The following is a 13759-nucleotide window of genomic DNA, read 5'->3' on the forward strand; positions in this document are numbered from 1 at the left end:
GAAACCTGAAGTCGTTCCACAACACGCGAATGTTTCAACTTTATTTTTTTCAGCACATCATTACAACATTATCCGTTCGGTCAACGTAGTGGATGAGGAGGAGAGCCCTCCATACCAATCATTGCTAGGTCAGCAGGGTCCCAGCTTGGGCGCCCCAAACACAACGCGACCTGAAAAGTACTTGCGGAGGGGAATCACAAACTGCCATCGGCGGTGTTTGCAGTCAAGACGAAAAAGGCACGCTAAAATTTAATGATAAGTTTAGCAACTTTCTAGAACAGCGGACGAGCTTTTGCTTTGAGCTCAGCAGAATCGCTTCCAACCCAAAGCAAACCATCCTCCCGGACAGGGGCCGAGATAACGGGAAGGCGGCCGGTCCGCGCCAATCAACAGCGCCTGAGTCTGGTTAGCGCAGACCTGCCAGTTCGCAGCCAGGCCGGGCAGCTGTTGATCTCGGGGCCATTTTTTTTTAAAGCAGAGACAGAGAGCAAGTAGAAAAGGAGTGAGGAAGGCTGAGCCTGAGGGAGGGGGAGTGAAAGAAGAGGTAAGGACGTCCCAGGAAAAGTCGAAGAGGGCTGCAAACTGGCGGAGACCGACCGGCGGAGCTCGGCGGCGCGGAAGCGAGAGGAGAGCGGAGAGAAAGGGTAGAGGGGGCCCGCGCCTCAAAGTTCCGCGTCCCGGCGGCGCCCGCGCGCTGGGCTGCTCACCTAGCAGGAGCGTGGTCCAGGTTCGGCCGCGCCCCGAGCGCCGCAGGCCCAGCGCCCCGCGCAGCCCGGCCGCCAAGCGCCCCCCGAGGCCGCCCCCGGCGGGTGGCGCGGCGGACTCGGCTCTGGGCCCCTTTCTGCCCGCGGCGCCCTTGCGCCTAGGGGATGGGGGCGCGCGCTCGGGCCCGGGCTCCCCGGCGCCGACATCTGGCGACCCCCTCAGCGGTGACTGCGAGGCGCGGGGCGGCTGGGGCGGCTTAGGGGCCGCCTCCCGATGCTTGTTCCGCGCCTGCAGGACCATCTTGGCATAGTCGCGCCCGCTCGCTGCGCGCGCCCGGACGGCGGCCGGGAAACGCCGGGCTGGCGGGGCGGCCCCGGCGCCGCTCACTCTCCGGCAGGCGGGCGGGCGGAGGGCGGGCCGGTCCCTCCCCGCGAGCGGGGAGGCGGGGAGAGCTGCAAGGCCGGGCGGCGGCTGCCTGCTGGCGGTGCAGCCGGGAGGCGGCGCCGGACTCGAGCGCCTGCCGCCGTTGCCGCCGCTCCGGTTGTCACGGCGACCGCGGAACGCCGGGGGGCGGGGGCGGGGACACTGTGAGCTGCCGCGGCCCCGCTCCCGCCGCCCCTCCGCGCCGGACGCGCGCTCCCGGCCGGCCAACGCGCACGCGCGGACTTCCGGCGCGGGCGGGGGCCGACCTGGGGCCGCCCTGCGACCCGTGCCCTTCTTCGGACCCGCACGGGGCTCGGCCAGGCGAGGGCACGAACCGCCTTCCGGGAGCAGCTGTCCCTCCCATTGGGAACGGCCGGGAAGAAGAAAGGGCCCTCTGGGGGAGGGGGCCGCTGGTGGAAGTTTCGGACCCGATTAAGGCTGAAAGTGGAGCCCGGGGAAGCCCGCGTGGCCCCAGCAGCTCGTAGCTGGAGCCGCTGGACGGGGTGGGGCGGGGACGGGGGCGGGAAGACGCTCGGGAATAACCGCGCGGGGGCGCTGTGCGAGCGCTCTGGCGCCTCGGTGGCTCAGCCGCTGGAAAAAGAACCTAACAAAGTAGAGCCACTGGATCACGTTACTCCACGACGTGTGGCCTCTCAGTTTAGAATGCTGCTGAAAGCAGCTCCCGCGCTGATGGATGCGACAAGCAGGGCACCCTGATTTAAAATGGCATCAGAGTACCTCCAGGGGAGCTGATAAGGATCGAGACGCAAGTGTGTGCCTGACATTAAAACTGAAGAACCGGGGTAGGAAGTGACAAAATTTAATGGACAGAGAAGAAAAAGTTATCAACAAGTGTGTTCTGTTAGTTTCAAATGCTGTAACCTTGTGGCTTGAAAGAAAGCAGAAAAACTTTACTTGCCGTTAAAACACAAAACTAGTCGAAAACCCATTTTTCTTTCCCTTCGCAAGCGGAAGGCAGGACTGAAGGGAGCCTAGGAAGACTAGGAAAACCAGGCAGATCCCAGTCACCCTTCTCCCGCCACCCCACGTTTGCATTCTTTGCACAAAACCCTACAGCCGCGTGGATAAGTTTCTTTCCTTGCAGTGTCCAGTGGACTTGTTCCAAAAAATTGTCCTCAATTTCCAGTTTTGTAAATGAAACCACATCATTATCTCCGTTGTAATTCCAGGTGCTTCACGTGGCTATGGATCCTTGCCCTTAAGTGTTTTTGTCCAGTGATTTCGTTATTTAAGGAAGTTAATATCAGCATTCATTCACTGTTATGCCTTTTTAAGGGCAATTATTTTGTAAAGGGAAAAAAATCACCATGCTAATTAGTAATCCCTCATATTCTATATTTTGTGAGTTTAAATTTTCACTTGTCTTTCATCGAAGCAGGGAACAACTATTTTTAGACTCTTTTTTAAAAAATTATTGAAGTGATATTACAGAAATCTTAGATTCTGAAATAATGTGTCAGATGATCCAGTGTGTTACCCTCTGGATTCAACTGGTACCGTTTTTGCCAGAGAAAACACTTGTTGAATGAATAAATGAGTGATTGAGGGAATGAATGCAGGGAATAACAACCAGATGAAGATGAATTATGCTGTGTTATGCAGTGCACCTGACAGTTACTTAGTTCCAGCCCTCCTCTCAGAGAAGGCAATGGCACCCCATTCCAGTGTTCTTGCCTGGAGAATCCCAGGGACGGGGGAGCCTGGTGGGCTGCCGTCTATGGGGCCGCAGAGTCGGACACGCCTGAAGCGACTTAGCAGCCGCAGCAGCAGCCCTCCTCTCCCTTGGTCTCTTAATTTCTAGAGGACAAAGAAGCTCTACTTACCAGCCTCATATTGTCCCACAGAGCCTGACTGTGACAGTTTGTTAAACTGAATTAAAAGAGAAACACCTGTTGTTTAAGACACACGCAGTGGGTTTTGAGCAGTTCCACCAGTGCTGAGTCCCTTTGCCAAGTGGAAAATCCCAGAGAAAAGCAGTCTAGTGTATCAGTCAAGACACAGGCTAATGATAGGCCATATTTCAGCCTCTGGTCTGACATGTACCAGCCCTGTGACCTTGGCTAAGTTACCAGACCTTTTAGAGTCTCCATCTCCTTATCCCTAAGAGTAATAAAGATGTCTACCTTACAGATCTGTAAAAAAGAAATAAATATGACAGTGTATGTAAAGTGAAGTCGCTCAGTCGTGTCCGACTCTGCGACCCCATGGACTGTAGCCTGCCAGGCTCGTCTGTCCATGGGATTTTCCAGGCAAGAATACTGGAGTGGGTTGCCATTTCCTTCTCCAGGGGAACTTCCCGACCCAGGGATCGAACCCCGGTCTCTCGCATTGTAGGCAGACGCTTTACCGTCTTCCATCAGAGTAACTGCTCAGTAAATGTCCAAAGCAGTAGATGCCGTATATGGAGGATGGTAAGTCCTCTGTCCTCCCAAAGCCTGAGGCTGACAGTCCAGAATGGATGTGAAGATGCAGGGGAGTAGAGACAGCTGTGTGATCTTCCAACCAGTCCCACCCTCTCTGGGCTGCAAGTTTCTCAGCTGCCTGAGCAGTTGCTCCTCCCCTTGAAGTTCCCTGCTTGCCACACATGCTTTACAAATAAGGACCATCTTTACAAATAAGGACCATCTGGTGGATCGTTAAGCTTATATAAAATGGTAAGCAACTCCTCTTACTTCTCTCTCCCCTCCCCCAAGAAAGAAGGCTGCTTCACACAGGGAGGGTGGTAGAGCAGAAAATGGAATCGTCGTGAAGGTTATGTGCCAGATTTCATTTTGTTGAGATGCACAAGAGCAGGCAGTGCAGTGTATTCATATTCATATCTTTAGGCTAAGGACTGCCACATAGTGGTGAATGCTAGAGAGAGACAGAGAACTGAAAGCTGCACTTAAAAAGAAAAAAGTGTGTTGCGGGCAGATGATCCTATGAATTAACTCAAGATTATAATGAATATAGATTAAATATTACAATTACTGACCACCTTTAATGCCTTTTCCCCCAGGAGTTCCAGATGTACCAGGAAAGTGCTTCCTTATGTGACCTTATAGAAATACTGGATCAAAACAGACCAATTCTGAGAGAAACCCCACAGAGCAGGACTTCCTGGTGGTCTAGTGGCAGGGGGGCCTGGGTTCAATCCCTGGTCAGAAAACTAGATCCCACGTCCTGCTGCTAACACCTGATGCAGCCAAATGAATAAAAAATAAGTTTTTGTTTTTGTTTAAGAAAAAGAAACCCCACAGAACAACCACACGTGAATTCCTCATCTGGTCACCAAGGTACAAGCCCAATCCTTTTCTTACTAAAAGCTACATTTTGGACATTTGAAATAAAAACTTTTAATCAAAAAAGTAATTTTGTGAAAAATGTTGGGGATGGAGAAATAAGAGATTAAAAGAAGGAAATGAGCATAGAATAATAAAGACAAGTAAATGCCCCCAAATAAAGTTTAGCAATATTATAGAGACCAGGGAAATACTGTTAAAAGAACCACAAAAAGTAAAATTTGGCCAAAGGAAGGCTGCTGGGAACCAATTTTCTTATTTGTTTCCATTGACATTTTCAAAGCCCTATTTAAAAGTCCCAAATGTCCCCCTTTTCCTCTCACTCCCTCTCCTACCCGCAGAGAGCAAAAGGAGAATCTTGAGTGTGGCATTTACTTCTCGTTTCTTTAGAGCAAGTCACTTGATCTTTTGCAGAAGTGTCTGGGGCTCAAGTTCTAGATTCTGACAGCTGTGTCCCTCAGTGGTTGCTCATATAAAGAGAGGAACCTGTGTAACCAAGGTTACAGAACTTTACAGAAGCCTAAATGGGTGCAACAAAGTACATCTGTATAACATTCAACTTTCTACAAAGCTCCAACATTAACTTGTCACTGTATTATAATGTATTCCTTTAGGCTCTGGTGAGAACAAGTGTAAGTTGCTGCTTTATTGGTTTTCAAGTTTTATCTTCTGTCTTTCAAGTTAACTGACCTTGTAATTTAAACTGTTCATACTCCAATGAGTGTTCCTGAGAAACTCGGAAAGTTCATTATTAGTCCTAGTTCTAGTGCATCATCAAGAAACACTCCATTACAGAGGGGCATGTCTCCCTAAAATGCAGTTCCTGTTACTGAGGGCTTACTGTGTCCTTGGTGTCTTAGTGGATTTTAGAGACATTAAAAATTCAGATAAAGTCGTCATCCCCAAAGGGCTTGCAGTTTAGATGGAGAGGCAGGGTAAGCTAGGAGCACATTTGATTGTGCAGGAGAATGTGTGTTTCAGAGCCTAAGTACTGAAAGAGTTACAAAGAGGAGAGACCACATCTCTCACGATTTAGGAGTTTTCAGGGAGGAGATGAAACTTGTCTAGGCATTATTGGAACAATAGATCTTTCTTAAACAGAAGGAAGCTTGGAAAACACATTATAGAGAGGGAACAGCATGTTTCTGAAACCCTTGTGTGCCTGGCCCATAGTAAGTGCTAATAGGAACACCTTAAATCCTTTTCAGAATGAGAAAGGGAAGAAACAACTAATTTAAGGAATAAATAGATTAAAAAGACTGGAGCATGGAATGCTTAGAGTGCTCACACATGGATTCTGTGTCTCATAGCCCCCAGATCTCTCTGCAACTGAGCAGACTACTTGCTAAAGGATGCTGAGCATACCTGCCCCCATCTACCCTCCACTCCACCACCCCAGTGCCCCACAAACACACCCAGGTGGACTTAGAAACACTGGAAGCCAATGAATTCCACCATTAGCCTCTAATTTGGGCAGAGACTTGCTTGTATCCAGCAGGACTTTGATGATTCATAGCCTGAGCCTCATGCTCACCTGCCTCCGGATGCAGATAAGGTGGGGGATGGATTCATTTGGACACTGAATGGTCAGTATTTGAGCCCATTCTCCAGGATAAGCAACTGGATATATCACACAACTTATCTGCTCCCTGCTAAACTGTTTCCTTGACCCAACCTTCTCTTGTGCTCCCTGAGGCCAACAATCCATGCCTCATACATTCAGCTCATCTCAGTAGTCTCTAAATCTTGGCTCTTTCTAGAGGTCCTTTCTCCTATGACAGATTCATTCCCTCATTAACTCTACCCGCTTCTTTCCTTGGATCTCCTTTCTGCCTCTGGAAAGCTCCTCCGGGGCCCTTGCCATCTTTACCTTTCATCATTGCTTCTCTCTTCAGGCAGCACCATTTACTCTAGTCCCGGTCCCCAGTCCTCTTAATTCCTACCATTGCTACAACTAACTTGAGCACCTTTCTAACACTGAACCTCTCAGCTCCTTGATATTCTCGTCTCTGGTGACCTGCACTCCTATGTGATCCCCCACTCTTATAGTCCCACCCTGCTCTTTGTCATCACCCCAGTCTGGCTTTACTCCTGCAGTTAAAATTCAAGCAACCCACCTCCAATGCCTCTAAGTCTCCTTGTTATTCCACCCCAGTGCATCACTGCAACTCTCTCTGTCAAGATCCCCACCCCTGCCCCCTGCATGGTCCTTTCATCTCACTCACCTGGCAAAATCCCACTGTCTGACTTCAGATCCCATGCTACTGAGCAATGCTGGTGAAATCCCACAGCCTGGAAGGAACTCCTGTGAATTCTTAGTTTCCATTGGCAACTGGCCCTGAGTGCTGCCCTGAAGTCCTCCAACATGCCCCTGGTCCCATTCTCCAGAGCAGATACAGCAAATGTTCACTGCTCTATGTATAATGTATAATCCCTGCTCCCCAGATTCATAGGTTAGAACCAAATCCCCAGTGTGATGGCACTTGGAGCTGGGGGGATATAATTAGAACCTGAAAGCAGAGCCCTCAGGAAAGGGATTAGTGCCTATGAAAGAGACTTAGAATTCCTTCTCCTCCTTCCACCACGTGAGGACACAGTGAAAAGAGGGCCATCTTTGAATGGGGAAGGAGGCCCTCACCAGACACTGAATTTCCCAGCACCTTGATCTTAGACTTCCCAGCCTTATCTCTCTCCATTCCCCAGTCCTCTCTGCCCTCTATCCCCCTGAACTTCTTCACACGCTGTTCTCTTAAACTGTCACACTTCTGTTCCGTCCAGCCCCTGGCAGTTCTAGATAACTGACATTCTCAACCCCTCACTTAGAAATCATCTCCTGCAGGAACTTTCCTCTCCTTTCTCCCCTCACATCCTAGCCATACATCTAATAACCTCAACTTTCCCTTGTCATATCACTAACTGCTGTCAATTTGCCTGTTTATTTGTCTGATGTCTCTGTTAGACTGTAATTTTCTTGAGGGCAAGATCTGTATTAGGTCAGATTCCCCAAGAATCTCTAAGATAAAAATTTGTATGCGGTGGTTCCAGAGTCCAGGGAGGTACTTTCAAGAACAAAGCTTTTCAGGGAGTCAAGAAAGTGGAGTTGGACAAAGAGAAATTGAACTGCAGACCAAATGCAGCAGGAGCCTCAATCAATCCAACAGGGAGCCCTGGAGCTAGGATGGCCCTTCACAACCATTCTGAATTGTGGCAAGGGTCCCAGGTCTGTGACACCACACCAGTTGGTTATTGGCGGTGGCCTCTTGCAAGGAGTGAGAGAGATGTGGGCAGGCAGCTCCATAGAATCTGTATGACTAAAAGCCAGTCCCAAAAAGGATTCAATGGTGAGTTCTTAGCGACCTACACCAGTGGCATTAACTCTGGGGAAGTTTGGGTAGCCTACCAAAGCCCCCTCTGCTGTATGCTGTCTCAAGGCCTGACACACCAGAGGTGCCCATTCTTATTGTAGGTAAATCATCAAATGTATGATTAAATGAATTAATTAAAATAGCAGAAAACAAGGTTAGTAGATTAAATAAATTGAGATTAGAGCCTTACAGAAGGACATTTTCTATTTGAAAACAGTGAACTCTAATGCTCAAAAGATTGATGGGTTGTAAATAAGATTTGAAAAAATAGCAAGCAGACATGCTATGAAGATATGGATTTGTGGCGTGTGGATGGTAGGGATGGCTGAGAAGATAGTAGGAAGATGGACAGAGGACAAAACCCAGGACCTGAGACTCTGCTCCTATAACCAGGGCAGTGAAGTATAGAAGGGCTGTAAGAGGATATTGAGAGCATAACAGGGCAAATATGAGACTAGCTAAAATCTTACACTAACTCTTTAGAAGATATTTATGATTTGTTGTTGCTGTTCAATCACTCAGTCATGTCCAGCTCTTTGCAACCCCACGGACTGCAGCACACCAGGCTTCCCTGTCCTTCACCATTTCCTGGAACTTGCTCAAACCCATGTCCATTGAGTCGGTGATGCCATCCAACCATCTTGTCCTCTGTCCCCTTCTCTTCTTGCCTTCAATCTTTCCCAGCATCAGGGTCTTTTCTGAGTTGGCTCTTGGCATCAGGTGACCAAAATATTGGAGCTTCAGTTTCAGCATCAGTCCTTCCAAGGAATATTCAGGACTGATTTCCTTTAGGGTTGACTGGTTTGATCTCCTTGTAGTCCAAGGGACTCTCAAGAGTCTTCTCCAACACCACAGTTCAAAAGCATCAATTCTTCGGCACTCAGCTCTCTTTATAGTCCAACTCTCATATCCATACATGACTACCAGAAAAACCATAGCTTAACTATACAGACCTTTGTTGGTAAAGTAATGTCTCTGCTTTTTAATATGCTGTCTAGGTTTGTCATAGCTTTTCTTCCAAGAAGCAAGCATCTTTTAATTTCATGGCTGCAGTCACCATCTGCAGTGATTTTGGAGCCCAAGAAAATAAAGTCTCTCACTGTTTCCACTGTTACCACATGTATTAGGTATACTTGATCTCATATATTAGTTATAAGCAGAGAGTCACCATTTGAAATGTCAGGACTATAAATTGGATGTAAGTCTAACTTTCAAAGGTATTCACTGTACATTTCTAAACTATAATTTTGGATCTATTTTGTAGATATGTTAAAAAACTAAAATATTTAGTTGTTTTACTTCCCGAGCAGCTATTAATTCAAGTCATCTCAGCTCTTGCCACTAATCCTGGCTTGTTTTCAGAAACTAACATTAAAGGCAATAGCTGTAGACAGTTTGTAGCCATCTCAAAATGACCTGAAGCCCACAATACTCAGCAATGTTGGAAATTCCTTATTTTTTCCTACCTGAAACTGCATGTTGCTATGGTGTCCATTTTGTCCCAGGCAACAGTTTAGGGAGGAGTAACAGGTAAGGAACCTTTGGCTCTTCAGAGGAAAGTGGCATGGGTTCCAGCACCTGATTTTGCAACCAGACAAGGAATGTTGTGTCTGGACTCAAGACTGCTCTTGCGAGCGCTGAAGTGCGAAGTTTGGTGAAGTAGAGCACTAGCCCTGGCACCTTGCCGGAGAGGTGGTACACATCATGCTGGGTTCCTGGAAGCTTTGGGAGGGTCTGCAGTATGGATTCTGTGCAGCCTCAGGAGGAATCAAGATCCAGTTGTCATTGGCCCCAAGGTACCGAGAGAATAGGGGCAGAGTGAGAAAGAGCTTATCCCAATCCTTACTGACCTGTCCCAAATGGCCTATTTGCTGGGTATAGCGGACAAAGGAGCAAGAAGTGGCAATGACTGAGCACACAGCCCCAGATTCCATCCTCGGGCCTGTGACTGCACACTCCATGAACTCTTATACATATCTGAGGAGTTTCCAACTTAGGGTTAGGGGCATTGACTGGTACCAGGTGCAGTGGTGTTCGTGATGCTTTGGGGCCAGTGCTTTTCCTGACACTGTTCAAAATGTGAAAGTCAGAGAGGGTTAAGCTGGGCGTCCAGGTTCCCCTGAACAGATGCCACAGCAACCCACCCAGTGCTTGGCCCAAGTGCCGCATCTTGCTTTGTGCAGAGTTTCATCACCCTTGGGTATAGTACAGCCCTGTAAGCAGTTTTGCACGGCATACTCTGCAGTTCCTTTGGCAGTTTGTCTCAGCACACTTGGTTCACACACTAGACTAGATGTTTGCTTGTCTTTCTTTATTTCCCAACATGAGTTAACACAATCAGTCCTTTAAGATTATCTGCAGGTACTTAACTCGTTCGTTGCCATCTTCAGACTTCTAATCTGCAGTATTATTTTGTTCATGGGAGTGAAACTTGCATGGTAAGTCCGATACAAGTTACCTGATAAAACACAGAGAATGAAAGCATACAAGATCAGCTCTCCATAACAGTCATGGACAACCAGAGCAATGCTTGAGCACACTTGAAGTCTACTCCAGCCAGACTAGATGCACAATGAAATGAGAACATTGGGAAGTTAAACACCTTTATTATTCCTTACAGCTAAGATAAATAAGCTACAAGGATGCATTGTATAGCACAGGAAATAGAGTCAATCTCTTTTAATAATTTCAAATGGAGTATAATCTATAAAAATATCAAATCACTGTTATATACCTGAAACTAATATAATATTGTATATCAATTACACCTCAATTAAAAAGAAACCTTTTACAATTCAGCAAGTTAAATATTTTTAAAAATTAGTTCATCTTACTAATACCTTACCATGTTCTAAATTTCTTTTCTTTTGTGACTATCTGGACCAATGCATGTATTTCAGAAGCCATTGAGTGAATTTGGTTGGTTGAGGAATAAAGAGTATGGTGAGACAAGAATTGTTCTAAGGAGGATGATCCTTGGAATGGAGAGGGGGCAGAGGCAGAAGGAGACAAGTCAGGGAACAGACAGCTCAGTAGAAGCACAGAGACAGAGACAACGCTGATGTTAGGGGCCCTTCAAGCAGCTGGATGCTGCACCTCTGGGAAGCTGCCCTGAACCCCCAAGACAGGCCAGCTGTTGAACTCCAGACCTGCCTCATCAATACTTTCACTGGAGGAGTTAACCTTTACCAATTTATTTACCGGAATTAAGAGCACAATTTTGTTTTAGAGATAGCATTGCTGCCTTAAAAAGTAGAGTCAAGCAAAATACTTAGGAAGTTTGTTTTCTGTTTTTGTTTTTGGCTATAATGGGTCTTCGGTGCTGCACAGGCTTTTCTCTAGTTGCAGCAAGTAGGGGTTACACTCTAGTTGTGATGCATGGGCTTCTCATTGTGGTGACCTCTTGCAGAGCCCTCTAGCACTCTGGCTTCAATAGTTGCGGCCCATGGGCGCAGTAGTTGTGGCTCCAGGGCTCCAGAGCACAGGCTCAGTAGTTGCGACCCATAGGCTTAGTTGCTCTGTGGCATGTGGGATCCTCCTGGACCAGGGATCGAACCCAGGACTCATGCCTTGGCAGGCAGATTCTTCACCGCTGAGCCACCAGGGAAACCTGGAAGTTTGTTTAAAATGCAGATGACTGGCTCATGCCCCTAGAAAATGAGAAGTTGGAGTTGAAGCCACAGGTAGCCTGTGTGTCTAGCCAGGAGGCTTCTGACAACATCTTATAAAACCTGGCCTGGGTGATAGTATAAGACTTACTTACTTTATATGAGTTCATTCTGAGTGTTTGGCGGTCACACTTCCCAGTAAATGAAGATTGTTTTGCTTCTATTTTGCATTTTTTGAAGACAAAGATTTTTCTCAAATCCCTCTATTAATATTTATATTATTAGTATTTAATAATCTATTAATAGTAGTATTTAGTATTAATAGTAATACTAGTCTAATAGTATTACTATTAGTATTTAATAATCTGTACATTTGAGAAGGAGAAGCAAACAAATTGTGCCTATAGAAAAAAAAAATGGACAAAGCAATAGAGATTCATCTTCATAAAGTTTTTTCTTCATCCTTCTTTTTGGGGTTATATTTTGGATGAATAGCTATTAATGTCCATAATAATTCTTCTTTAGTAGTTTAAGATGGATCTTGGAAATAAGTCTTGAAAATACTGCCTGGAAAATGAGTAGGTAACAATAGGCTATGTACTATTAATAAAACTTTGCTAAAAGATTACACAATATATTATTCTGAGTCCTGCCAGAAGCATCTATGATATCACCTGACCCTTTTCGTGGAACATGAGGTCGGAGGAAGAAGGTACAGGGAATACCCACAGGCACTCAGTGTGGATCCACAGGCCTGCCAGGTCGCACCCTGGAGCTCTGGCAACATTAACGTTACCTGGGAGCCTTTAAGAAATGACGCCAAAGCCCAGACCTGACTCAGATCAATGAAATCAGAAAGGATGAGCATCTGTATCTTTTAGAAGCTCCCTGGTGACTCTGCCAAACAGTGAGGCTGAGATCCAAAACTTTAGGGAAAGAGGAAATTGATCTCGGTTTTTATTCCTTAGCTGCATGACAGATTTTTAGCATATATTAATTTATCTTTTTGCAGGGTCTATGCACTAAAGGAGAAAACACGGACATTCAGGGAATGCAAGATGCTGTTCTGATCAAAACAAAGGGGCTTTCCCACATCAAAGGCATATCTTGTCCACGGCACTCGTCTCTACTTGAGTCCCTCTTCAACACTTAGATCAGCTCACAAATGTTCATTTAATCTGCAGAGCACAGTAGTACACAGCACTGGTTTGAAAACTCTTTGGAAATTCAACCTGGAAATCCAGGGATTCATCTGCTAAACTCCTGCTCCTCTGCTCAGCCCAGCCTTGGCTTTACTTCAGCTTGGAAACCTTGACCAGGAATCTCCCCTTCTCCTTGCCCACTCCCTGGACTGGGCAGAAACAAAAGAGCCTGAAAATGATGGACGTAGGGAAGGAGAAATGAATCAAGGTACAAGTATGAAGAGCCAATGAAGAGAGTCATGAAGTATTTTGGAGGAAAGCTCCTTGTGCCAAATCTAATTTTTCCTGGAGCTACCCAAGCCCAAGACATATTTCTGGAGCCAGCCAAAGAAGAGTCCCATGGAATTTTAAGTATCTTGAAAACAAAAGAAATCCAGGCTGAGATGTCCAGTGTATTTATATTCAGGCACAGAGCAAAACAGTAATGATATATTTGTTCTTTACATCCCAAAACAATATGACATACAAAACATTGAGGAAAACCCTCAAAAAAGGAAAAAGCTCACAATAACAAATAATAGTAGCTGCTATAAAACTAGCCTTGGCTAGATTTCAGGCCCTTGTCTGTGTCTTTTATATACATCATTTAATCCTCCTCACAGCAGCCTACAGGGTTCATGCTTTTATTATCCCTATTTTGAAGGGGAGCAATCACAGAGAGGCTGAGTAACTTGCCCAGGGGCAGAGCTAGTTAGAGGGAGCTGGGGTAGGGACCCCATGGGGTCACCCTGCCTCACCCATGAGTCCATGCAATCTTGTGTGGTGGAACATTCTTAAAAGACAGACACTGTGAAATGCGGTTTCCTTTAAGAGCTAAAAATTGCTTCCTTCCAAATAAAGGCTATCCAACAATTACAGGCTTTCACAAGAAAGAATGTTCAGGGCAGCTGAGTGTGGCAGATCATGGGGATTAACTTGAGTTCTCTTTAATTTGTATATTGTTTTCAATATAAGTCATTGGCAGACTTGGGAACCCTATTGTTAGTAACAGATGACTTGCACCATCGCTGACAGCCTACTGCAACACCCCAGCGGGTTGTGACACCACCACTGTGGGAACCACCAGCCTGGAAAATAGACCTAAGGAGGAAGATGTTTATATGAATGAGTTGGAAAAGGTAGCTGGAAGGTGGGTGAAACTAGATATCAGCAGT

The 13759-nt window shown here is 46.5% G+C and overlaps 1 protein-coding gene and 1 long non-coding RNA gene across 3 annotated transcripts in view; one reads left to right on the plus strand and one right to left on the minus strand.

Annotated features, from left to right (window-relative positions):
* DPY19L1 (dpy-19 like C-mannosyltransferase 1) overlaps positions 1 to 1283 on the minus strand; it is a 92984-nt gene extending 91701 nt beyond the window's left edge. Inside the window, exon 1 of one of the 2 annotated variants that reach the window (XM_086396523.1) lies at positions 708 to 1283. In XM_086396523.1, coding sequence (XP_086252649.1) covers positions 708 to 1005 — 298 coding nt within the window. In that variant the 5' untranslated portion in view covers positions 1006 to 1283. The remainder of the gene's footprint in view (positions 1 to 707) is intronic. The other variant, XM_086396522.1, reaches the window with a different exon arrangement.
* LOC147374211 (uncharacterized) lies at positions 395 to 13160 on the plus strand. The gene is made up of 2 exons (XR_015162530.1): positions 395 to 544; positions 12416 to 13160. It is a non-coding gene; the product is annotated as an uncharacterized LOC147374211 (long non-coding RNA).
* The last annotated feature ends 599 nt before the right edge of the window (positions 13161 to 13759 follow it).

This window comes from Bos grunniens, chromosome 4, assembly GCF_055505025.1.
Source record: "Bos grunniens cultivar Pamir isolate PY7600 chromosome 4, Bosgru_T2T1.0, whole genome shotgun sequence".
Classification (NCBI taxonomy): domain Eukaryota; kingdom Metazoa; phylum Chordata; class Mammalia; order Artiodactyla; family Bovidae; genus Bos; species Bos grunniens.